Below are 25,924 nucleotides of genomic sequence, written 5' to 3' on the forward strand. Positions count from 1 at the left end.
AGTAATCCAATGTAAAATCATCAGTGCAATTTACAAAAGGAATTATTCCACATTTGAAGTGCTAATGAATACTAATCTTTACTGGTGCTGATTTGTTTTTGATTGTCTTAGAAATATTTGTTTCCATCCACTAGTATTAACCTGTATTAATTCCAGACAATATAATTACAAGCCAAGTGATTTGGTTTATTTCAAACTTTAAAAAAAGTACCTTTCTTTTTAATCAAACAGTACTTTTTCTGACCTACATGAAATTGATGCCAAATGATATACATGTACACATACACAGATACAATATAAATTAATATACATTGTACCTGAGTTGCTTAAAGATGATTAAATTGGACTTTATTTCCTCAAGACTTTGTTAAGAAGTACAGGAATCATCAGGATACCTGGGTGGCTCAGTGGGTTAAGTGTTCAACTCTTGATTTTGGCTCAGATCATGATCTCGCAATTCGTTAGTTCAAACTCTACACTTCTGTCTCTCCCTCGCTCTCTGCCCCTTCCCCGCTGGCACGCGTGCTCTCTCTCTCTTAAAATAAATAAAAAATAAACTTAAAAAAAAAGTAGAGGAAATATCAATGTTGAAAAGGAAATTGAGGTCAGAAATAATTGATATCCACAGCTTTTTTCCTCTACTGCCTTGGAAAGACATTTGCTCTTAATAGAGGCTATATGTTCTTGAAATACTAATTAAAATACTGACCATAGAGATTGCTTTTAAAACACATTTTCCTGAAATTACAATCCTATATCTCTTTTATAGAAATGAGTTCATTATATGTCTTGATGAATCTCAAACATATTGGAAATTATTTGATACCTTTCAAAGTTTTTGACTAGTCTTAATATAAAATACAATATGAATGTTTTTAAATAAATCATTTTCGGGGCGCTTGGGTGGCTCAGTCTGTTGAGCCCCCGACTTCGGCTCAGGTCACGATCTCGCTGTCTGTGAGTTCGAGCCCCGCGTCAGGCTCTGGGCTGATGGCTCAGAGCCTGGAGCCTGCTTCCGATTCTGTGTCTCCCTCTCTCTCTGCCCCTCCCCCGTTCATGCTCTGTCTCTCTCTGTCTCAAAAATAAATAAACGTTAAAAAAAAATTTAAATAAATCATTTTCTTAGCAGTAATGCACCCAAGGTATTTTCAGAATTTAGCACATGTCAATAGGTTACTTCAGCTACAACCAAAACCATATTGATAGAATTAATGCTGCTTAATAATGGGTACTGATTATTTTCAGTGCAACTACAAGATACCATGTCAATGTTACGATGGTCTTAAAGTTTTCAGAAAGTCTGCTTATACATGAAAGGATCACAATGTATTTGAGGAGGAAGCAAATTCCATTTCTGGTGCAGAAGCCATAATGATCAAATATGGTTGTTCTTATTTCTTAGATCTAGTTGCCATTCCTGACTTTGAATCTGGAGCCATGGAAAATTGGGGCCTCATCACATATCAAAAAACATCACTGCTCTTTGATCCCAAGACCTCTTCTGCTTCTGATAGACTGTGGGTCACCAAAGTCATAGCCCATGAACTAGCACACCAGGTACCTGCCACTCATGACTTTCTTTTACTATCAGGCCAAAAAAAGCATTGTTTCAGACACCAGCTGTCATCCTGAAACAACATAAAATTATATCATTTTACCTTTAGAGGGAACCTTGAAGACTCTCAAACCAAACATATATGTCAAGTAGCAGAGTTCTCAATCTCTAGACTGTGAGACTCACAAAGGAGTGTTGTCACAAGAGAAGTGGCCACTGTGTCCTCTAAAACTCTTCATGACAAAGACTTCAAATATCTTTTACTAAAGAAGGTAGGGACTAAGCCGATATATGGGGCACAGAATTAGAAACTCTACAAATAGAAATTTCTATTAAAAATATTTCTCCTTAGTACCATGGCATTCCAATCTAGGGCAAAATCAAACCCCCTCAGTTTGAACATGTCATTGTATGGCCACAAAGAAGTACTTCACATCCAAGTACTCATAGGGTGCTGACCCTAGACACTACCCTAGACATTACTTAACTCTCTAAATTTCAGTGTCTTCATCTATAAAATTAAATTAATAGTAGTTCCTGCTTCTTGGAACTGTTGTTAAGAATTACAGGTAAGTGTCTGTACCTGCCATATAGCAGACCATCAGTCAGTGTTAGTTATTAATGATGACAACAGCAGTGATCTCTGCTACTGCTACAATTTCTTGCAGGCTAAGCTTTCCAAGGCCCATCTATCAACACTGTATGAGATACAAATATGAAACTATAAAACTAGCTATATAGTTCTATATATTTCTACTCTATTCATTTCTGAAAGTCCCTAGTAGCACAGTGAATTATTAAGGGCCCCCAAATTCTCTCTCACCAAGTAGACAAATATCATTTTATTATAGAAGCTAGTAATATCTTATTAATTTTTAACTTTATCCTTTATCATTATTATAATGATAAGTTGGATTTTATTTAAACAGTAAACTAAAAATCCAATTACATAGGAGCCGTGCTCAGCATTATACTTTAAGAACATATGTGCGGCTTATTCTGGTTTAGAATTTCCCCACTGGCCCATCTTAGGGGTTTTGATCAGTAATCACTGGTAGCTCTAAAGCACTTGACTGAATCTGGGGATTTCTAATTTTTCTACTGAATGTTCATAGAAGAGTGGTTGGAGAACTCTATCTCTGAGGCTCTCCTAGGCCTTCCTTTAATAACTTCTGTTTCATGGAGACACAGATTCTAGGGCTGAAGCACCAGACAGCATTGGAATTTTTGTCTTGACTATTTTGTATCCCAGTTGATCTCCATATGATCATTTACTCTGACAAAGACTCCCAATGCCAACTGAGTGAGTCAGGGGTCCATAGCATGGCATATAAAGCCCCCAAGATGAAGCCCTTCTCCACCTTTCCAGCCTCATCTCTTGTCAATACCCTAAGTGTTAGCCATCCCAGACTACCTGCCGTTTCCTAAACATGCTAGGTTGTGTTGATCCTTTATGCTTTTTCTTCTGCTACTTGATCTGCCTAGAGTACACATTACTTGCAACATACCTGAAGACCCCTTGCAAGAGTCAGGAAATGAGTCATTTCCTAACTAACTTACACACTCTCCCAGCAGAACTGAGTTTTAACTCCTGGAATCTTCTCTATCCCTTGTACAGACACTGATCATAGCACCATAATGCTTGATTGCATTTATCTGTCTAACCATTGACCTCCATCATTTGTATTGAGGCAGAAAATATATACATCTTTATATTTCTAACATATGGCATGTTGCCAAATAATGTAGTAGGTTCTCTAAAGATATTTATTGAATGAGTGAATGAATAAACCACTCTTATTAACTGGTAAAGTTACCATAATCAGCTCAACTTGTATTTCTCTTACTCATCAATTCTCAAATTAAGAAAACACCTCCCATCCATTCTCACAGATGACTTCAGGAAGATCAGTGCCCACTTGTAAAATGATCTGAGAGTTATTAGAAAAGAAATAGAACTTAAACAGTTTCTAGAAGCTACATTCTGTTCTATAATTTTAAGAAGGCTCTTCTGAATCTTGGAATCCTTTTGTTTAATTTCCTATCCTTCTGGAGATTGCAATTCTAAAACAGATAAACTACATGGACAGTATTGTGCATATAGGCTAAATAAAATATAAAAGTACATGAAAAAGTAGTAACACTTAAAACTGGTGTTACAGATCAAATATAGGTCAAGGGTAAATTTCTATTTAGATTTCTTTATGGCATCCTTTTAATTTTATTTATATATATTTAAAATCTCAGAACTTTATTCACTTTAGTGTCCAAGTTAATCCCTGGAGGGAAGTCAGAGCAAAAGTTAACAACTAAATGTCCTCATCAGTAGTACTGTGTAACAATCTGAGAGTCCTAAACAAAATCTTATGATTCTTAAGTACCTGCTACTTAATGTAATGAGGTGACTTTGCCAAAGATATTTTGGCTTATATTTCCCCAAAGCCCATAAATCAAGGATGAGGTGAGATTGTAATAAGTGTGTAAGAAATAAAAACTACCCCACAAAATGTTTTATTTTCTTCCTTAATATTAAATCTAATAGCCAGGAAATGTTGGGAGGATAAAATGGAAGCTGGAGAGTTGGTGGCAATAAGGACACAAAAGAAAGAAAAGTGAAGCAAGAAGCAAAAATGTGGTGGTGAGAAGAGAAGGCACAGAAATCAGTACAAGGAAGCTGTACAGAGTGAAAAGAGTAACAGAGAGGAAAGGCCTTAACTACTGAAAGAAGTAAGTTACCACCCATTGCATTTTTTGCTACAGTTAGTAATATTTATATTTGTTTAATTTCTAATAACATTGAGTCTTTGCCTCCTAGTGGTTTGGCAACCTGGTTACAATGAAATGATGGAATGATATTTGGTTCAATGAAGGTTTTGCAACATACATGGAACTCATCTCACTTAATGCTACATATCCAAAGCTATAATTTGTAAGTTTACAATTTTGTATGTCATACCTTACATACAGTTCAGCCCATAACATAAATCCCTCACCCAAAAATCTATGGACAGAAAACTGAAATAGCACAAATATACAGCTGAGTATGTGGGGTAAGAGGAAAGAATATCACTGTCCATATCCAATGATATAGGACAAGAGAGTGCCCATGGCTACAGAGCCTGTGCAGAGTTCTTGGCATATAACCTGAAAATTAAGCATAATTTGGGCACACTCCTCCAGAATTTTCAAAAGGCCTATTCACATCCCCAAAATTTAGGAAAAGATTGTTTTCAGACATGTCTTTTTCCTTAGGCATAAGAAGTCTAAACACTACATATCAAGTTGGTTTGTGATGGTTAATTAGCTCTTTGGGATAGGCATTTGGCCCAGTATAGTATAGACAGATATGGATTCAGAGTATCTTCTTATCTGCTATGTTTTGAATCCTTGGTGAAATCCCAAATATTCATATATTCTCACTTGTAAAACACACGTAATGCATCTACTTTGCAGGGTGTTGAAAGGATCACAAATGATGAATGTAAGGTCCTGACATATAGCAAGTGTTTCACTAAATAGGAACCATTTTATTTTTGTATCCAAAGGTTTGGTACATGGTAAACGTTCAAATAATGTCTGAAGGAGTGTTATATTTACACTTTTATGAAGTAGAGAACCGGTAAAAGGGGGATATGTAAGGGGAAAGAAACTTAAAATCAATCGTAAGGAATATTGATTGAATACTTCTAAGAATATCGTACTAAGCCTATTGTGTTTTCTGTTGCTTTGAAAGTTTCAAATTGAAAGTGACAAAATTTTCTTCCCTATTTAGGATGATGCTTTTTTGGATGTTTGTTTTGGAGTGATTGAACAAGATTCATGAAATTCATCCTTTCCTATCTCCAATCAGGCAGAAACTCCTATTTAAATACAGGAAATGTTTAATGCAGTTTCCTATGAGAAGGTAGTAATTGCTGTGGGCAAGTGGAAGCTCTGCTTTTAGGAGAAATATAATGAGAGTCGTGAAACCAGCAGTTGAAGTTACTGCTTCCAGGTTACTGCCACTAGTTACACTTTTCTTTTATTTGATGTTCATTTTTCAGACATTACACATGTTCCATAAAATTTAAGCTTTCTTTAAAAATACATCATACTACTTTTTTTCTTTATCTTCTTGTTTTGTTTTCCTCCCTTCCTCCCTCCCTCCCTCCCTCCCTCCCTTCTTTCCTTCCTTCCTTCTTTCCTTCCTTTCCTTCCTTTCTTTCTTTTCTTTCTTTCTTTCTTTCTTTCTTTCTTTCAGGGAGCTTGTATTTCAAATATTCTCAAGGATCTCCTGAGTAAGGAGAAATTCCAGGAAGGAATTATTCACTACTTAAAGAAGTTCAGTTATGGAAATGCCAAAAATGATGATTTGTGGAGCAGTTTGTCAAATGTAAGTCATATACTGAGTAACAGCAGACTGTTGTTAAGCCTAAAATGTAACAGGCTAATTATGAACGTTTATAAATAGTTACATTGTCAGTCAACCAATATTTATTCCACTTTCCACATTGTCTAGGTCAATAGAAAGCAGCACCTTCCTTGTTCCTCTGGCACCACACTAAACTAGGGTGTCACACTGGGTTAGTCACAGTATTTGATATTTGGCCTCCTTCTCTGTGGTTCCCTTCTATGAAAATTCTTTAATGACTTTGTAATTCCATTTTTTATTATTTATTTTGAGAGAGAGAGAGAGAGAGAGAGAGAGAGAGAATGAGTCAGGGAGGGGCAGAGAGAAAGGGAGAGAGAGAATCCGCGCTGTCAGTGCAGATCCTGACTCAGGGATTGATCTCACAACTGTGAGATCATGACCTGAACCGAAGCTAAGAGTTGAATGCTCAACTGACTGAGTCACCCAGGCACCTCTGACTTTTTAATTCCTACCATAAATACCTAATCTTCTCTGCCCAAGTTTTTAGGTTGAACTCTGCTTGCTCAACTTTATTGTCCAGTATGCATTCTCCATTGAGCGAGACACATTTTCTCCCTCATAAGAAGAAATCCTGCTTAATCCCTATGTTATCATGTCTTCGTTTCTAGTGCCCTTGCTACCTGAACTGCACTTTCTTCTTTCCAAGAATTCAAATGCCATCCGTCTTTTGAGTTCTAGCTGAGATTTTACCTCCTCCTTATAGACTACTCCAGCCCTCATTGCTTTGCCTTTCTCCTAAATACCTAGAAGTACGTTTATGAATCTGTTCCGTAAAGTGACATTCTCTTTTATTAGTTTATAATGGCTTAAATATAACAATGATAATAATAATAATAATTGCTTAAGAGCAAGAATTGTATCTATTTTTTAATGCCATGCATTAGTGATTAATAAAAAGTTGATCATTGATTCAAGAAATCTTGGTGTCTGTCATTGAGATTCATGTAGTATAATAGGCAAGACAAAAAATAAAACATGCAGTCAACTCAGATGATTCTAATAATTATTAAAGTATTCTTAAATGTTCAACTGTAAGTAAAATAATCTTTAATAGAAGTATTGTACTGGCAGAGCTCATGGATACAGGTCGAAAAACTCTAAGCCATTGTAGACAGAAGAGGTCCTCTCTTCCTTATAAACACTTATGTCCTGGGGACAGTAATATACTGTTAAGTATTTGCATAGCACTTAACAGTTTAAAGAGATATTTCAAATACATAATCTCACTTAATATTTTTTATGCCCTTATAAAGTCTGGACCCTCATGGTCCAATGATTTATGTGTGTGGTCAAAGGAACAAAGTCAAGTCATTAAACATTTTTTCAAAGTAGCTCAAAGCTTTTACTCACATTTCTTGAAAATTATAAAAGGGACCAAAATACACAGTCCTTACTAGTACCTGTAACAATGCTCTTTATCCATTTGCACCACCTCCTGCTGATAATCTAGATGCTCTCTCCACAGTTCCTCCTAAACTTCTCAACCAGCCACACATTGCTTTTCTCTCCCATCTTTTTCCTCCTTCCTTTCCTTTGCAATGTGTGTGTGTGTGTGTGTGTGTGTGTGTGTGTGTGTAGACATAAACCTTGTCTTTTTTCAACAACAAACAATCTCTCTTTGGTGTGCATAAGGGTGTAGGAGGGTAGGAGGGAGATTAAAGGAGAAATTTGGCCAACAATTTCAGGATTCTTTTAGGCCAACTGTGAATATTTCTATGTTAATTTTTGTCATATCATGCTTATCAGCCATCTCAAGAAGGTAAGGTAGGCTTTCTTATCCCATTTTTACAGGTTGGAAAAGTAATACTAAGGGAGAAATTGGTGCCAGGTCACATATACACCAAGCAATGATGGAGTCAGTATTTAACATCTGTCTTCCCACTCCAGTATTCATCCTCTCAATTACAACACAGCTCCTTCCCAGTTATCAGGAACGTCTCACTTTTAACCTTCCCCTAAATGTCCTCAGTTCTAGTTGACCACTTTCTCATGCCAAATGAAACTGTGGTATGAAACTGAAAAATTCCTGAAAATATCTTACTTAGCTTTGTGTCACATAACATCAATTCTAATACATGTCATAGCAACTTGGGAGTTAGAGGCATCCTTTGTTGTTATTTTTCATAAAATTGTTTAATGGCATTTGATAGCCTCACTGTGTGTGTGTGTGTGTGTGTGTGTGTGTGTGTGTATGATTTTTCCATTTATAGTTCCTTTTAAGCACTAACTCCTGGTTATTTAAAGGTTGATTGACAAGTTGTTGATTTCCTTGGGTCTCATTTTAATTTGGAATTCAAAATTAATATGCATTCTCTATATGCTACTGTGGTAGTCATTGGGAATGCTCAGGTAAACAAAGGCATCCCCCCTCCTCAGTCAAGGAATTTGTGATATGATAGGAGAAGGTTAATACTAGACTCAGTTGCCAAAATGCTAAATAGGGGCATGAGTAGCATGCACAATAAAAGAATTAAGTAGGACCTCCTGAGGGGGAAAAGAAGAAATGAAAGAAAAATTCAACAAACTGATTCCTTCCTAAAAGTTATTCTATTACATTGTACTTCTTTTTTTAGTTAAAATTTTTGTTTTAGTATTTATTTACTTTTGAGAGAGAAAGAGACAGAGAGTGGGCAGAGGAGGGGCAGAGAGAGAAAGAGAGACACAGAATCTGAAGCAGGCTCCAGGCTCCAAGCTGTCAGCACAGAGCCCGACGGGGGGCTCAAACTCAACTCACCGACTGTGAGATCATGACCTGAGCTGAAGTTGGATGCTCAACTGACTGAGCCTCCCAGGCACTTCTACAGTGTACTTCTTTAGAAAACTTAAAATACATAGATATATTTAAAGCTTATGTATATGTAGACATAAACATAAAGTTTACATATAACTTTATGTATACATAAACATAAAGTTTTATATATATTTCATCGGCCTAGATAGACATGGTAAGGAACATAGCAATTCATGAAAATTTTTTAAAAAAGCATCTTCACAGTGACCATAGGAAATCTGCAAGAATTACTCTTTTTGTTTTATGTATGTAAGTAACTTTTGTTACTTGGGACTATCAGTACCCACATGACCATGCTTTCATTCTTGTTTTATAGAGTTGTTTAGGTAATTTTACATCTGGTGGATTTTGTTATTCTGGTTCCAAGATGACAAGCTGCACAGTAAGTATATAGAAGCTTACAGAGAAGAGACCTGCATCACGTGACCCGAAGTGAGTGTGTGGAGTAGCCCAACTGTCCCTTTAAAGAACTGGAAAGGAAGAGAGACTCCACAATTTTCCTTGAAACAAAGCTGACTGAAAAAATAATGTTCAGGCCATTTAGGGGGATGATGCTATTACTACTCTATTTTTGTTGTTATAATTCAGCTTTCCCACAACCCCACTGCTAGCTAAAAATATCTCAGCTCAGAATTCCTCTGCGTGGTTAGTGCCACATTGGCATCCTCTAGGCTCAGAAAAATGCCAAACCAAATATGTTAGGTTTGGAAATATAGTCAGCGGTTTTCTTGAGGCTCTTTTTGTTTACTTCTGGGAAGTTATTGGAACACTGTAGTAGAGCAGAAAGAAAAGTAACCATGAAAAAAAAAGGAGAACTCTTTTTTAAATGAGTCATGGTAATCCCATAAATTGTAGTTTTTAAAGGAGGATTCAGCATAATCCAGGGATCAGAAATCCTTATGAGAAGCTAGGAAACTGGAGGTTTTGTTCTCCATTCAATAGATATCTATTTTTGTAGTATTGTTCTTTTGGAATATTTAAAGCTCCCCTAAAGATAGACATTTCTTTCCTAAACATCCCCATTGTACCGTTATTAAAATGGAGAGGTGGTTTTTTTTTTTCTGTTATTGTTTTTTTTTTTCAGGGTGGGAGGTTGAAATGGAGCAGGAGAGAGGCTCCAGTCTCAAGTTCCTGTGGGACTTTGCTACCAGATGTCAACCTTCTCCCACATATCTATCTCCTTCAGTTCACTTGCAGAGAGCAGGCCTGGGGTAGGCAGCCCTGATCCAGTTCCCTCCGTGAGACTGCAGCCTGAGGTCTCCCCTCCTCCTCCATAAGCCTTGTTTCTGGCAGCCAAGGAAATCTGCATTTCTGATCTCTTTGGTTTCTCTCCTCCATTACCAAAGTCACTTGTCATTTCAGCTTGCCTTTCTGGGGGAAGATGTGGAGGTCAAGGAGATGATGACTACGTGGACTCTGCAGAGAGGAATTCCCCTCATTGTGATTGGACAAAAAGGACGTTCACTCAGGCTCCAATAGATAGGTTTTCTGAGCAGGGTTTTCAAAGATGACCCAGAATGGAGGGCCCTACAGGAAAGGTGTCTGCTTTTCTTCTAGTGGTCTAGTTCACCTCCTCTCAGTTTGCTCCTTGTTTCATTAGCTTTCTTTCAGTTTCTGTGGCAACTTTGTGGATGCTATTTCTACCCCAGAATCAGAGGCCTGGACTAACCTTGATAACAGATTTAAAGAGCTTGGGGTGTGACCCAGTCTGTGTTGTTGTGCAGCTGTGTTCCTAGTAATTCTGCAGCAGCCACTCAGTTCTGATGCAGAGGGTGGTCAGTTATATTTGTTATAATATGTCTTACTCTTTCAGTACTAGATTTCTGGGGCCTAATCATTTGGTGACTAGCCCAAACCTAGGAAGTGTGAGGACAGCTATACATCTCCTCAGAAGAGAAAATATCTTCCCTATGCAATGAATTAGATTCCTGTGAATCTTGTGAATTAAACCTCCTGTGGCCTTTTGTTTTTTGGTAATTGACTATAAACAGGATGTCTTAAAACATGATGTTCTCAGTAATAATGAAAGTAAATTCAATTAACCATACTATCATCTTGCTCACCAGCCAATCTTGAGAAACCTTGGTAAAGGCTTTACTAAAATCAAGAAATACAACACTGGCCACATTTCTCTGATCTATTAGTTCTATCCTTAAGATGAATGAGGTTAATTTTAAATGAAATAATATAAGTGGCTCTGTACTGGCTCTTATGATTGTTCTTCTTTCTAAGGATGTATTTGTCTAATAACAATTCTAGAATTTTTCTCAGAATCAGAAGCAAATTCAAGGTGTTTAACACATAGAATATAATGTTTTTCCTTTTGTTTTGTCTGTTGCCTGTTTCCAATCCAACAGCAACTTTTATGTCACTTCTCTATGTATACATCATTTCATTTTTCTATATGTCCTTCTGAAGTCTGAACCTCAGAGAGCTTAAACAGTTTCTAGCTTGACAACATAGCCTGTGAAATTTAATGTTTGATTCATTATTGGGAAAGCAGGATTCACACTCCTGTAACTTATCAAAATGTCACAAGAGACTTCAATAATGCGGATGGCCCAGAATAACAAATATCTACAACAATGATCTGTATTTTTCCTCCATTTGAGGCAGTATTCAGATTAGTCTTATAAAATTATTACCCTCCAATTCATGCCTATCCAAACTCATGAAATGCTACTCTCCTCTTTTTCACTCCCAGATAGTTTTATCTGAAAAAACTCCCTTTCCTTCTGGAGCCAAGATCAATCCAGATCATTCTATTAAGGCTTGGCAATATCTGTGTGTCTACTTTTACTTCTTTGTGTAAATTTTTTTATTGCTTTGTTAATTATTGGTACTTTGTGGGTTAGCAGGTAGATTATCCCTTCTGATCCTTTACTAGATAAAGTCTGTGTATGTCATTTGTTTCATTGTTTTATATTTTTCTGAAGATTAATAGGCACGTCTTCAATTATTCTTCTTGTTTTATACCTGTCAATATTTCCAAGCACAAGATTTTACATGTGCAAGAATACTATAGCTAACTAATATGGCCTGATGTGATAGAGGAAATGAATTTTAAAACCTGCTAGAGAGCCAGAAAAAAAATAGCTGATTTCTGTTATTTGCCATAGTGGGACCATTGAAAAGTAACTGAGGCTTTTTCTTCTAATCCATTCTGTTTTTCTGTCCTTCGGACCTGGCTAATCAGCAGATCCTAGATTGTGGCATTGCTGACCACCAACAGTCACTTGGCAGTGGAGGAGTTGGGTGTGGGTAGCTCTGTTGAACAAAAGGATATGGAAATCATACAAAGTCAGATCTTTATCTCTTAGGCTTTTCCTGAAGCTTTTCTTCAGTTATTTGAATTAATAACAGGCTGTCAGAGTTTTTGGAAATGTGAAGGAAGATTGGATTTTTTTTCTCTTCCTTAGAAGTAAGCAGTCAACAGAACTTATGATATGAGATTTGGATAGCAAATAGCACAAGTAAATGTGACAGAGCTCAACTAGGTGTATATTGCTGCACCTTTATAATCATATGGAAGAATTTTTACATACCCAAGGATCCACAACTCTTAGCCTATAAAATGTATAAGGCCACTGATAGTGTGAAAGATGGGCCATTAGGTGACTTTTACAGCCAATCTGAGTCTGACAATGTGAAAATTAAAATGGCCATTCATTTAGTCTGTAGCAGTCTTTATTTTCTAGGTATCTTTGGCATATTCCATTGACCTACTCCACAATTCCTCTAATGCAATTCATGGACACATTCTAAAATCAAGGACAGGTAATGAACTAATTAGCCAAATAGGTGTTTCCATTCTGAAATTAAACATGTTCTCAGCTATTTGGAGGAAAGATACTGTAAGTAAATCTAATAATAAAAGATATATGTTTGGAGAAATTTTCATTTATCCATATAAGTTGCTAAAAGAACTCTTTAGCTAGAAAGTTTGAATTTTCTATTCAGTGGGAATTCTTCTTATTCTTTTAGCATTTAGAGATAAGTTTGTATTTATATCAAGAAATAATGGCTTTCTATCTTATATCTCTTAGTAGCTACTAATTAAGCTCTTATGCCACAACACAAAAATATGTATGAAAACAAAGCATGCACTTTAGAACAAATTGGCCCTGGATTCAAATCCTCACTCCATCACTTATTAGATGTGTGACCTTCAAAAAATTTCTTTACTTGTTCTGAGCTTCAATTTTCTCATCTCATTTTGAACGAGGACCAGGTCCCACAAAACTATTGAGAGAATATGATAATGTTATTTCACATGTAGTATAATGTCTGTCATATTAAAAATACATAATAAAAAATTTTTAAGTTTATTTATTTTGAGAAAGAGAGAGTGTACATGCTCATGCAAGTTGGGGAGGGCAGAGAGAGTGAGAAAGAATCCCAAGCAGGCTCTGCACTGTCAACACAGACCCTGATGTGGGGCTTGAACCCACTAACCGCAAGATCGTGACCTGAGCTGAAATCAAGAGTTAGGTGCTCAACTAACTGGGCCATGCAGGTGCCCCATAACATAATTTTAATTTCTCTTTTGAACACCTTACTGAAATGTGAGAGGGTTTCCATCATTATGTCATGTTCAACCTGGAATCCTTATTTCACCCAAAATAAGGACTGGACAAATGGATCACCTACTTACATATACATATTTCAATGACCGATAACTAAACTCTGAGACAAGGCCACAAACAAATCAAGTCAAATTCCAATCACGTTTATCATATAGTTAACTGGGCCTCTTAGACCTGCATAGACTGCTTTTGAGAACAAATTTAGCAGTCCTTTTCCTATGAATGAACTTATTTATTAATTTAATAAGACTATACTTCACACACACACAAAACCATCCAGTAGACTATGAAAATGAACATCACCATGACTTTTCCAAAACTTTGTCTTCCCACTGATTAATTAGTAATAGCATGAGAGCTAACAATTTTGGAGATGTTCCTGGTACATATGTTGTTAATAAAATGGCTAATGCCAATTTCCTCCTCCTAGATACTCTGGATTTATCTGAAACTACACTTGAGTCAGCGTGGACTCAAATGGCTACTACATTGTTCACTATGAGGGGCATGGATGGGACCAACTCATGGAACCAACTCTAACCTGCATCAGAACCACACGCTTCGCAAACCTAAGGACAGAGTAGGTCTGATTCATGATGCATTTCAGCTGGTAAATTTCAGCGAAATTTCATATGATTTCATAGCAAGTAACTGATTCATAATCAAATATGCCAGATTTCAAAATCAAATATTCAGTGTTGGTCATTCATATGAGATAGATCTGAAGGTCAAATACTTGGCCAAAGCCTACCTACTGATAAGGTGTTTTGACCCATACAGTGTTTAAAAATATAACACAACATTTTATTTATTTATTTATTTATTTATTTTTAAATTTTTTTAATGTCTGTTTTTGAGAGAGACAGAGAGAGAGGCAGAGAGAGACAGAGACACAGAATCTGAAGTGGGCTCTAGGCTCTGAGCTGTCAGCACAGAGCCTGATGCAGGGCTTGAACTCATGAGCTGTGAGATCATAACCTGAGCTAAAATCTGACGCTTAACCAACTGACCCACCCAGACGCCCCTAATCCAACATTTTAAAATGTGGGGAAATTTACATACAAATCCTGACTTCTGAAGTCTCTTTTATAAGTGAAAAGATTTGGTAACTGTGGACCTTCATTCCTACAAAGAGGAAGGTGCAGTGGACACATCCTTCCTGAAGCCAGGCCTTCACTGTCCCATGCACCAAGGTCCCAAACTGTACACAAGTGGCCTGTTTCACTCACTTAGGGTGGACCCTCTAAGCATTTAAGCTTTTGACTCTAGATTTAAAATTTGTTTATGTGAGTAGCTTGCTGTTTCACAAAATACCTATGTAATCTGTTGAACAAAAAGTATAATATAGTCTTTACTTTTATGATTTTAAAATTTAAATCTAGTACAAATCCATTCATCACTTCGCACATTGAAGAAATCAATATGAAATTGAAAGGGAAGTGAAGGAGGAATTGGCTACTTGTGTTTATTCCTCTTCAGACTTTCCTGGAAAGACAAAGTATTTTCTTTCTTTTCCCATTTATCATCAGCAGAATAATACATAGAATAAACCAGGTCATAAAACCACCAATGGGGAAAAAATCTGGAGTATTGTGCATTGTAAGCTTTTCCTGTTCTGAGAATTACTATACTCAGTTTATTCAGTGTGACATATTATTTCCTTTCAGATGTTTATTTAGGTCAAAGTGAGTGAGAGTAACCAGCAGGATACCTCTCAGGAGAAGCTTCTCCATACAGCAGAATTTCTAGTTAGGAGAAACAGAGAGATTGAGAGCTTAATCCTCAACCCCACAGGTTTTAGGAACATAGTGGTAGCAGGGCGCATTGGAGGCCAGGATTGGGAAAAACAGCATTCCACATCTAAGCAGATACAGGGTAGACTAGATGAGAAGTAGGCTATGATTCACTGAAGGAGGTTTATCTGCTCAAAGGAGAAACTCTGACTAGATGGCAGAGTAGATTAAAAATTTAAGAATAGGAAGACTGAAGAATATCGATAGTTTAGTCAATGAAAGCCAATTTTTCAAGTAATTGCCAAGTCTTCTTTGCTGTTTCTAGCCTATACATGTATGCATTGTCTAAATTTAGCAAAAGGAACCCTACAGTTATCAGTGGAAAACAATCAGTGGAAAAACAATAATAAGATTTGGGTGACAGATTAATGAAGTTAATTAAGAGTACAAATTTTGGGTTAAAATGGATGGGTTCAAGTACTACCTCTTTAATTATTGTTTGACCTTAGGCAAATTATCTAAACTTTTTAAGACTACATTTTTTAGTTTTTAAAACTTCTCTAGTATTTTAAAATTCCAATTTTAAGTAATAATATCTAATAGAAAGTGTTGCTTTAAGGATTGCATAAAGTAACGCCAATAAAGCACAAAACGCAGTACTTGCTGAGTAACTGTTAATGTTAGCAATATTAGTATTATCTAATGTAAATTGTTTCAAAGATCATTTGTTGAATAAGAAGAAGTGAGAACACAGAAATGCATTGCAAATAATGCAAAGGTGGAAAACAGCAGAATGTAAATTTATGTATTATTATGTTTACAACTACATAGAAAAAGTAGTAGCTAAAAAGTGGGGGGGGGGGGGGGGGGGTAGGAAATATTCCAAAGTGCTATTAGTGAATGTGTAGGGTAGTGAAACTATGAGTCTTGTTCCTCTCCTCTCTAACTTACAACTGTCTCATAATTTTCTTATATTAATTTTATAATAAAATTAATTCAATATGGAAGCAATTTAAAACTCTCATAATATTTTTACTTGCAAAAAATATTTTTACTTACTGCCTTCCCTCAGTAATATTTATCTTGTTCTTGTCTGCTTTATCAAATACCTATTTAAGAGTTAAAAGAAGTAATCAATGATCATATTTAGTTTGAAGACAGAATTTGACCAAAGAATAGATATTTGTTTTAATTGTTTTTTTACACTTACTAAATATAATTTAACACTTGGATCTCATCTGAGTTGACTGGGATTAAAATGACAACTTTAATTTCCTTACAGAAAAACTATTTTTTTCTTTTAGTCCCACACGATAAAAAGAAGACCCAAATTGTTTCCTCGGGAATTTGGTTTTATTTCACAAAAGTATCACTTAACTAAAACTGTATATTAATAAGTATATAACTGTATACTAACAAAATATAGATTTCTCCTGTTGGGTTAAAGTATACACTTATATGTGTGTTTAGTTTTTAAGATGAACAAACATTCAGATAACATTTTGTGCAATGATTGGTGGTGAGGAGCTGGATTTTTATTAAACAATAATTATATAAGAAGAAAAGAAGCCCTCTTAATGAATATTAAGGTTAATTTTTTAAGAAGTAGGTAGGTATAAAAGTAAATAATGGTGTTTGTTTTAGTAAGAAACAAATTATGCTGTACCAAACAGGAACAACAGGATTAATATGAAGTAATTTTTGTGTTCAGTATTCTTTATTAAATTGTGACCCTGGAATATTAGACCTAGTTTCCCTGTTGCTGATCCTCTAAGGTATCAGCTGCACCATACATTATGATATTACACATGTAGGAAGAAATAGTGACATTTGGTAGATTTGTGTTTTTAAAAATATAGCAAACCATAGGATCATAGTTCATATGGTCCAGCCCTCTGTCTTCGGACAAAAATTTTGGAAATTTTTCCATAAGTCTGTTTTAAAGCAGGAAATCATTGAGATTAAGAAGAGTCAAGTCACAACAAAAGTTGGTTCTTTTTCATTTCCCTTCTTTCTAGTTTCAATTCCCTCTTTTTAGATAAGAATTAAAATTTAAAAACCCCAAAGAGGTAAGGCATTATGTTAATGAAAAATTCAACAGAGACATTCTTCGTTCTGGAATCTGTTTCCATATCAAGCTGTTATGCTTAATCTGGGAGTCTGATGCTGGCATGAATAGTTTACAGACCATGTGCAGACACAATCCTCTCAGAAACACAAGAGAGAATCACTTTGCAAAAATGACTATATGTTGGTTTATTTCCTCTATGGCAGAGACCCTAATGTTTTGGTATTCACAATAGCAGTTTTGTTGTTTGTTCTTCTCATTAAAGGAAAATGCAGAGAACGCATATAACTGGCTGGAAATCTCTTGTTCCTTGTCATCACCATCCCAAGAGGATCCTATCAGGATTGTGAGCAACATATTCCTCTTAAATGTGATTTTATCTTTTTTCGATTGATATTCCCTCCTCAGATGGGAAATTAAATCATATTTTTAAAGGAGAAACTCTGTTTAAATATGGTAGGTGGGGCCCAGAAAGAGAGAAGGAAAGTACAAAGATAAATAGTTCTGTGTTTGGGGAAGATTCATGCAGACAGTTTAGAGTTGACCCCGTTTGGTGGGTAGGAGCTGTGTGATTACTAAATTTAGCCTCTCTGTAAATCAGCCTGTGCTTTCTGCAGCATTACCTTCTTTGATATTTTAAGCCGGTGATTGACATGCAAAGCTGGAGCAAGGAGGGCTCAGTCTGGGACAGGTTGCTTGCCTTGACCATCTTAAAACAGGCCTCTTACCTGAACCATGCTTCCTGCATCCAGAAGGCAACTGAACTCTTCTCTCAGTGGATGGAATTCAGTGGAAAATTAAAGTAAATCTAGACATCTGTCCTGTTCTTTGTTCCTTTCACTTTGATGTAAAAGTCTTTGATCAAGCAAGACATTAGATCTAAAACTTCTCAGTGAGGACAAGAGGGAGAAAGCCATGCTGGGAATTACATATCTGTGTCTCGTGCTCCCATATAGTAAGTGCTCAATAGATTTTGTGAGAAGTGAGGCTTAGGTCCTTTGAGAGGGAGAGCTAAAATGCAGTGGCATAGTAACAGAAAGATAGCCAGAGGGTAGAAGCAGGGGGGTGCCCAAGCTTCAAAAGTAATATCTTTTAAAGATAAAAAGCAATGTGAAATGTACATGCAGTCAAAACACCAGTGATCATTTGTTAAAACTTTTTTTTGTAAAAAAGGGAGGATACCTTTTAAAAAATACATATTTACTTCTTCATTAATCAATACCACAGACCGAATTTTGACCTCAGATCTCATCTTTGATGGGAAACTGATGATTTGGGCCATCAAAAGTGTGTATGTATACAATGGCAAAATGGATTACGGTGGTTATTATAATCAGAAAGGTGCTCAGTGATCATATGGATTATGTTGCCATTCAGTTTAGCAGTTTGCAACCCACAGATACTAACACATGCCACAATCTTTTCAATGTAGGCTTTGATTTCTTTTCAATACAAGATTTTATATAGTTATTGTTAAAACTCTCATTCTAGAGTTGGATGTTTTGAGAAATCAAATTTGTATGTGAATTAAGGAAAATTCATTCCTTAAAACTGAAGAAAAATTTCATTATTTTAGCAGAGTGTAATGTGATGGTGTCCATTTTTCCTGTGCCACATTGCTGGTAGGCTATCATAATTTCTTTCCATATAACTAAATCTCAGTGAGCTTCTTGAAATCCTATCTTGAATTCTTCTTTTTGAAAACATTAATTCCAGTCTTCTTCTTTTAGTGCTTTTCCGGTCATTGTGATTAAACTCAAAAATCAGTTTAAGGAAAAAGGATCTTTTAGCTCTAGTTTTCTCTTCTTTTTGTTAATGTTTGAATGGGTTGTATGAGTGAGGCTAAAATGTAAACATCCTGCTGTCCTATAACATAAAGAGATATTATTCCATCTTTATACTTGTTAGAAGAGGGATGATCTTACCTGCAGCAACCCACCTATGGGTTAGATATGGTAGCTCAACATGTTTACTCCGATGCAATACTTAGGAAAATATTGTGGGTAAACCTTATTTATGCTTGTAATCAATAATACATAATTAAATATTATAGGTTTTGTTTTCCTAAACATCAAGCCTGCTAGTATTAAGCCATAATGAAGAATTTTCTTATATAGATTAATTACTTCATTCATGTATTGAAAAATACTTCATTCATGTATTGAAAAATTCTTTGCATGTTGCCTGTGAACCCGCAGTGCTTGTAGGTACCAAGGATAAAGTAGTAAAAAAACCAATGATGTGTCCTACCTTCAAGGAACTTACAATGTATTTGTTATCAATTTTCATACATTTGTACAGTAAATATACCAAAATCAAAACAATGTAGATCATAATTTAATTGCCTAATCTTTGTTTTGTGATTCAACTGGTACTTAGGATACTTAAGCATATATAGTGGAAACAACACAAAATCAGGATCATGGGTTTAAATCTCATCTTCAAAATGGCTAGTTATGTCACCTTGCACCAGTTGCTTAACCTTTCCAAGCTTTATTTCCACTTTTTAAAAATCAGGATAATAACAATCTCACTAGGTAGCTTTGACAGTTAAATATGATGTACAGAGACTAGTACAATCTCTACCATATGGTCACTGTATGATAAATGCAAATTTCCTGCCCCATCCCTACTTCTCTGTTGTGTTTTTTCTGAGCTATCAAAATGAGTATCAGTTATTATTTATCTAATGATATTTGGAATTAAAAACCATAAACAAAATTAGAATCAAAACTACTTTAATATTCTATAGGGCAATAAAACCTCAAAATTGTGGTTTCTTCTTTATGTGGACAGAAAAAAATTATTATATCTTATTAGTTTTACAAATTATAAAATGACTGAACCTAATCAATTTTGCTAAATTACAATTTTCTAGACCTAGAGAATTAGATGACTTTCAGATAGTCTTGTTAGAAAATAGTCTTAATGTGGGAATTAAAATGGCAAGTAATCATGTTTTTTTAAAAAAAGATCACATAGCACTAATACAGATTACTCAATTCTAGAATTCTGTATAAACCACTGCTTTTATATGTCAGAAATCATCTCTTGTATATATGGATTCCATAAAGTTTCTGTTTTCATCTCTGAGCAAGTTAAAATTTTATGATTATTCTCCTTGCTAATATTTTATCATCAGTAGAAAAAAACACAAATAATTTGGAAAGTAAAGTTACATAAAATAATTTTATAAAAGTCTGACAGAAAAAAATGTTTAACACATTAGGTACTGAAAATAACTCATGGGTGATTCTGTTATAGCAATTTAAAATTATAAAAAGAAAACAAGAGTTTTTTGTTTCATAGGACTTTTTTTCCACTTCTGTTCTTCTTATTACAGCATTCTAACAGATGTTTTAAAGATCGTATATTCCGTGGGTGCTCAAACGGCAGTAGGATGGAATTACCTTTTAGAGCAAAATATGGATTGTCACTTTCAGGTGCTGAAAAAACCAAAATTCTGTGTGCATTGTCAACCAGCAAACATCAGGAAAAGTTAATGAAATAAGTGCACTAATTTAAATTGTTAAAAATAAACTGATATAAATTCAATGAAGTCACTAAAATATTGGCCACTAATTCCAAAGGCATAAAACAATTGAATCAGGATTTGATTTGGTTTGACTTTACCTCCCCAAAATATATACTGACAAAATGCAAATAGTGAAAACAGATATTCCCTAGTTATTAATCAAGTGACTGATACTAGACAAATGCCCATGTTTTACTTTTAAAACCTTGGAGAAAAATTACCACAAAATTACATTCTTATATATAAGATGTTGTACAAGATGCTAATCAAAGTTCTTTGGGGGGTGCCTGGGTGGCTCAGTGAGTTAAGCGTCTGACTTCAGCTCAGGTCATGATCTCATGGTTCATGAGTTGAGCCCAGGGTCGGGGTCTGTGCTCTCAGCTCAGAGCCTCAGAGCCTAGAGCCTGCTTTGGATTCTGTGTCTTCCTCTCTTTGTTCTCCTTGCCCACTCATGCTCTGTCTCTCTCTCTTTCTAAAAAATAAACATTAAAAATATTTTTTTAATTTAAAGTTATTTGAAATAATAGGTAAATAAAATTACTGCCAGAAAAAAAAAATTAAAAGTTCAACTGGAACATTAAAAATGTTAGCCAGTAAAGAATTTATTACTGTTTATGGTAAATTATCATTTTATCATGCATTTCTTTCTTCTATTCTCTTAAGATATTGGTAGCCCGAGTTAGCCTCTATTACATAACACACACTATGAGAAGTCAAATGCTCTTTATTTCTTCAGATTAATTGAACTAAGAATGGGTGGAAAGGTCATCAAGACACAGGAGTTGGTGCCTCTTCCTCATGCAATCTCCAGAAATCCAAAGGGACAGCAATTAGCTTGGAAATTTTTAAGAGAAATTTGGACCCATCTCCTTGAAAAGTTGGTATTCATTTATATCCAACGTGTGTTCTTCCACCTAGATGTGCCTGAAACCACATATTTCGGTCGCCTGAAACCAAGTATAATGATGTGCATATGAATGTGAATGATCCTATTTCTTCCCAAATAGTTTGATGAACTCTGTTAGTTTGAAAACTTTATAGTCCAAATTATTCTGTCAAGGTGTGAGGGAGAGGAATGAGAAGTGAATGGGAAATAGATTTCTTGCACTCAGCTGGGAGCAAATGTGAGCTGAATTAAGTCCAGTCATCAGCCCCTGTATCACACTCCTCCTAGCTTCCTCACCAGCTCAGAAGAACCCATATATAGTAAAGTGAAGCCATATATAGTGCATTAAACACATTTGACTTGGTTTGTTAATATAGTTTGTTCTAGGGGGAAATTTCAGGAATTTTTTTTAAATTGGCATCAGCCTTATATTTTATTTATTTTTGATAGACAGAGAGAGACAGAGCACAAGTGGGGGAGGGGCAGAGAGAGAGGGAGACACAGAATTTGAAGAAGGCTCCAGGCTCCGAGATGTCAGCACAGAGCCTGACATGGGGCTTGAACTCACAAACTGCGAGATCATGACCTGAGCTGAAGTCGGACGTTCAACCGACTGAGCCACCCAGGTGCCCCTAAATTTCAGGAATTTTGATGAGAGCTAATCCCCTCTCTCAGTTCCCCTGGGGAAGTGGTACAGTGGAGAACTTAGAGGGGCTGACTGGAAGTGTTTGGGGAGCCCCCCTTCAAAACTCCATTGGCTCTGAGTCTTTTCTGGAGTTTCAACTTTTCAGAGAATCAGAGCTCACCCCAGCATGCACCTAGGCCTAAAATATCCCCCAGAATGAACCAATAATGATTCAGTTTCATTGGAAAGTACAGGATGGCTTTGCTTCCTCTCACAAAAACTCCTGCTAAGGCACTCAGCCATTCCTCATTCAAATACAAAATGTCTCTTACAAACTATATGGAAAATACCCTCAATCCAAGAGCTGTGCAGTTTGTTCTGTTCATCTTAATGTCAGTTTGTGTCTTTGATTCTAGTCCTCCCCAGTTCCTCTTCCCTCCCATTTGTTAGCCATGAAGGGTTCAGAGTCCTCCATAAAGCTTTGTGTAAGCAAAAAGAGCATTTTCACCCCTCTCCCAGGCCTTTAAGGGATTGACATTCACATGGGACCAAAGAGAAACTCCATATATATAATTTATATATATAATATAAAATGTGTGTGTGTGTGTGTGTGTGTGTTTCCTTAAAAACTCTGCAGGAATCATTGGTTGGGGTGTTTGTATGACTGTCAGTTCCCTCTTGAAATGATCAGACTTTTTCTGCAATGCCATAGATTTCCTTTGTCACTAGAAATGATCCTCCTGCCTGACCATGTGCACAGCCTAGACTTGGACTCATTTCTGGGATGTATCTGTGCTCTGCTTTTCAGCATGAATCCCTTTGACGTATGGTACAAATTCTCTATATAAGACACCAGGGTGAAGGATAGAGTCTGTGGCTGCAAATGACAGTTCTACAAAATAACATTGCCCCCCAAAACACAGTGTATAAATGCAGTGGATTTCCAAAATGGGATGGGGAAGTGTGTAAGACAATAAGTAGTATATTAGAGTGCAAGAAGAACGTATTACTGTATATACTAGTTCTAACACTATTAAATTTTCTTTTTAACCTACAACCTAATTGATAAATAAAAATATGTATATTGGGAAGTTCTTAGAAAAAATTCTTTACCAATGGAGTACATAATAAAAAAATATAGACAATGCTGCTTTCAGCATAAACATCAATTTAAACATAAACATTGCTGACAAAGATAGTCACAGTTCCTAAAAAACGCTTTATCTACATTTTTATCTTATGGTCAAATTTGTTACATTTCATAACTTTGGGATTTTACTGGATAAATAGGTTATTCTTATAATAATTAATAGTGTATATGATAATGTACAAACATCATACAGTGCCACATATCTGTTTAAAATTTTTTTTAATGTTTATTCATTCTTGAGAGAGAGAGACAGAGCACGAGCAAGGGAGAGGCAGAGAGAGGGAGACACAGGATCCATAGCAGACTCCAGGCTCTGTGCTGTCAGTGCAGAACCTGACATGGGGCTCAAACTCACAAACTGTGGGACCATGACCTGAGCTGAAGTTGGACGCCCAACCGACTGAGTCACCCAGGTGCCCCATGAATGCTACATATTTTAAAAACAAATGACATAATAAACACAAGGCTGGTATTTCTATTAAATTTGTGGGTTTCCTTTTTGTCTTCAAATTTGACTAGGCTCATTTGCCATGAGAGTGATCATCTCTGGAACAACATTTCACTCCTCTTCCAAGGAGTTACAAGAGGTTTGTGATTCCCTATTGCTAACAATTTAAAAATAAGTGTTCAGGGGCTCCTGGGTGGCTCAGTCAGTTAAGTGTTGGACTCTTGATTTCGGCTCAGGTCACATCTCACAGTTTGTGGATATAGTTTGTGGACTTGGTTTGTGGGTTCAAGCCCCACATTGGGCTCTGTGCTGACAGCACAGAGTTTGCTTGGGGTTCTCTCTCTTCTTTTCTCTCTCCCCTTCCACAACTTGCATGCATGCTCTTTTTTTCTCTCAAAATAAATAAATAAATAAATAAATAAATAAATAAATATCCAAGTTATAAAACTGAGTACAAACTTAGATATAATTTGGTTTAAAGTCTCATTTTATTAAAAGAAAATAAGTAGTTTGTCCAATGTCATGTAGCAAGTAATTGGAGGGGACAGGTCTAGAACTTCTTAAAATACAGGTGTTTATAGCATTCAAAATAAAAATTACCCATGAGACATGAGTCCTTTCATATTATTTCTTGCATATTACAACATCACTGAAGGGACTATGTTGAAGTTTGGAAGAATACTTAAAGGTATTGTAACAAAACTACTGTTGGTGGCAATTCTACTTCTTTTTAAAATCATTCTAATGTTTTACATATTTCCAAAATAAATATTGAATTGTTTATTCTTTAAAGAAACTAAGAATTACAGAATTTAAATCCTGGCTCATGACTTACTCTATGACTTGGTTTGATCACTTAAAGTTTTTATCCAGTGTGCTCACTTGTAAGATGAGGATTTATCATTCCTGTCTTACATTATCTATTTGAAGATAAAGTGAAATAATAATTATACACAAAAAGAGAGGAATAAAACAACCATCTAGAGGTTGGCAGAGAAATTATTCCAGTGTTTGTATAATTTGCAAGCTATTTCGAACCCCTTTGCAAGAGCAAGTTTTAATGAACTATGCCAGTAATTTTTTTCTTGCTTATTTTTCAGGTGAAACTGTTCTTTGAATCTCTTAAGGCCCAAGGACGATATCTAGGTACTTTTCAAATTATTCTGGAAGCCATATCCAAAAATATCAAGTGGCTGAAGAAGAATCTTCCCACTCTGAGGACTTGGCTACTGGTTAGTATTTAAATGGTCAATAGGAAGAGCACATCAGATGTGGGCATGAAGTCAGCAAAGCTCAGGTCAAAGTCCTGGATATTTTGTCTAAAACAGTAAGAAGCCTCAACAAATCAACCAGCACAGATGCCTGCTCTCAGCTGTTGTTTCTAGCTGACAGATGTATGATGTTGAGGTAGGGGAAGGCCAGTTCAGTAGGCTATTTAAATGTAAACTTCCTGAATAATGGAGATATGTGGAGATGGAGATATAGATGTATAGACATAGCTGTAATAGATTAGCCGCACCACAGACTACCTACATTGCCTTAAATCATGACATTCTTTGCTTCTTTGATGCTTTTTCTAATCTTGTTATGCAAACTGGAGTTTGCTCAGTTTTATCTTCAAGGAAACATAGTCAATTCTTTTTTTAAAATTTTTCATTTGCATCTCTTCATCTCGTTGCCTTCTTCTTCCTTCATCTCAGACTGAATAGTTCATTTGATTTTTACTATTCATGGCAAATCAGAATCAAATTATGAAGTTTAAGGATCAGGAACACAGAGAATTTGTCATCAGATCTCAGATTATTAGAAACTAGATGTCAGCGTTTATCAGTGAAGCTGGGAGGGCTGCTTGACTTGAACCTCATACTCCTAAAAACCTCAGAGACAGCCTTTTGAGGTCATCTCCACGGGCAATAAAATCTGCAGTCACAAAGGTGCAGGAGAGAAAAATGATGCCTCACTGCTTTAACCCATACACTAATGTATTGTTAATACATCTTTGGAAAATTGCAAAATTAGACTGTACTGTGTATATTTCTGGTTAACTCATGGTTTAATGTAAATATTTCGATGAATCATCATATTGTATAACCCAGTTTTAGTGTTTCTTCATATTTTAAGAGAAACTCTTGATCT

General features: G+C 35.8%; 1 protein-coding gene across 1 annotated transcript in view; it reads left to right on the top strand.

The window, feature by feature from the left end:
• ERAP2 (endoplasmic reticulum aminopeptidase 2) overlaps window positions 1–25,032 on the top strand; it is a 39,977-nt gene extending 14,945 nt beyond the window's left edge. The window contains 18 exon segments of the mRNA XM_042956040.1: window positions 1,403–1,557; window positions 4,371–4,484; window positions 5,328–5,459; window positions 5,796–5,927; window positions 9,074–9,139; window positions 10,120–10,295; window positions 12,456–12,487; window positions 12,490–12,534; window positions 13,774–13,800; window positions 13,803–13,870; window positions 13,873–13,953; window positions 17,410–17,490; window positions 17,762–17,946; window positions 20,488–20,566; window positions 20,569–20,672; window positions 21,416–21,558; window positions 23,851–23,927; window positions 24,889–25,032. Of these exon segments, the coding sequence (XP_042811974.1) occupies window positions 1,403–1,557; window positions 4,371–4,484; window positions 5,328–5,459; window positions 5,796–5,927; window positions 9,074–9,139; window positions 10,120–10,295; window positions 12,456–12,487; window positions 12,490–12,534; window positions 13,774–13,800; window positions 13,803–13,870; window positions 13,873–13,953; window positions 17,410–17,490; window positions 17,762–17,946; window positions 20,488–20,566; window positions 20,569–20,672; window positions 21,416–21,558; window positions 23,851–23,927; window positions 24,889–25,032 (1,841 nt within the window).
• The last annotated feature ends 892 nt before the right edge of the window (window positions 25,033–25,924 follow it).

Source organism: Panthera leo, chromosome A1 (assembly GCF_018350215.1).
Source record: "Panthera leo isolate Ple1 chromosome A1, P.leo_Ple1_pat1.1, whole genome shotgun sequence".
Classification (NCBI taxonomy): Eukaryota; Metazoa; Chordata; class Mammalia; order Carnivora; family Felidae; genus Panthera; species Panthera leo.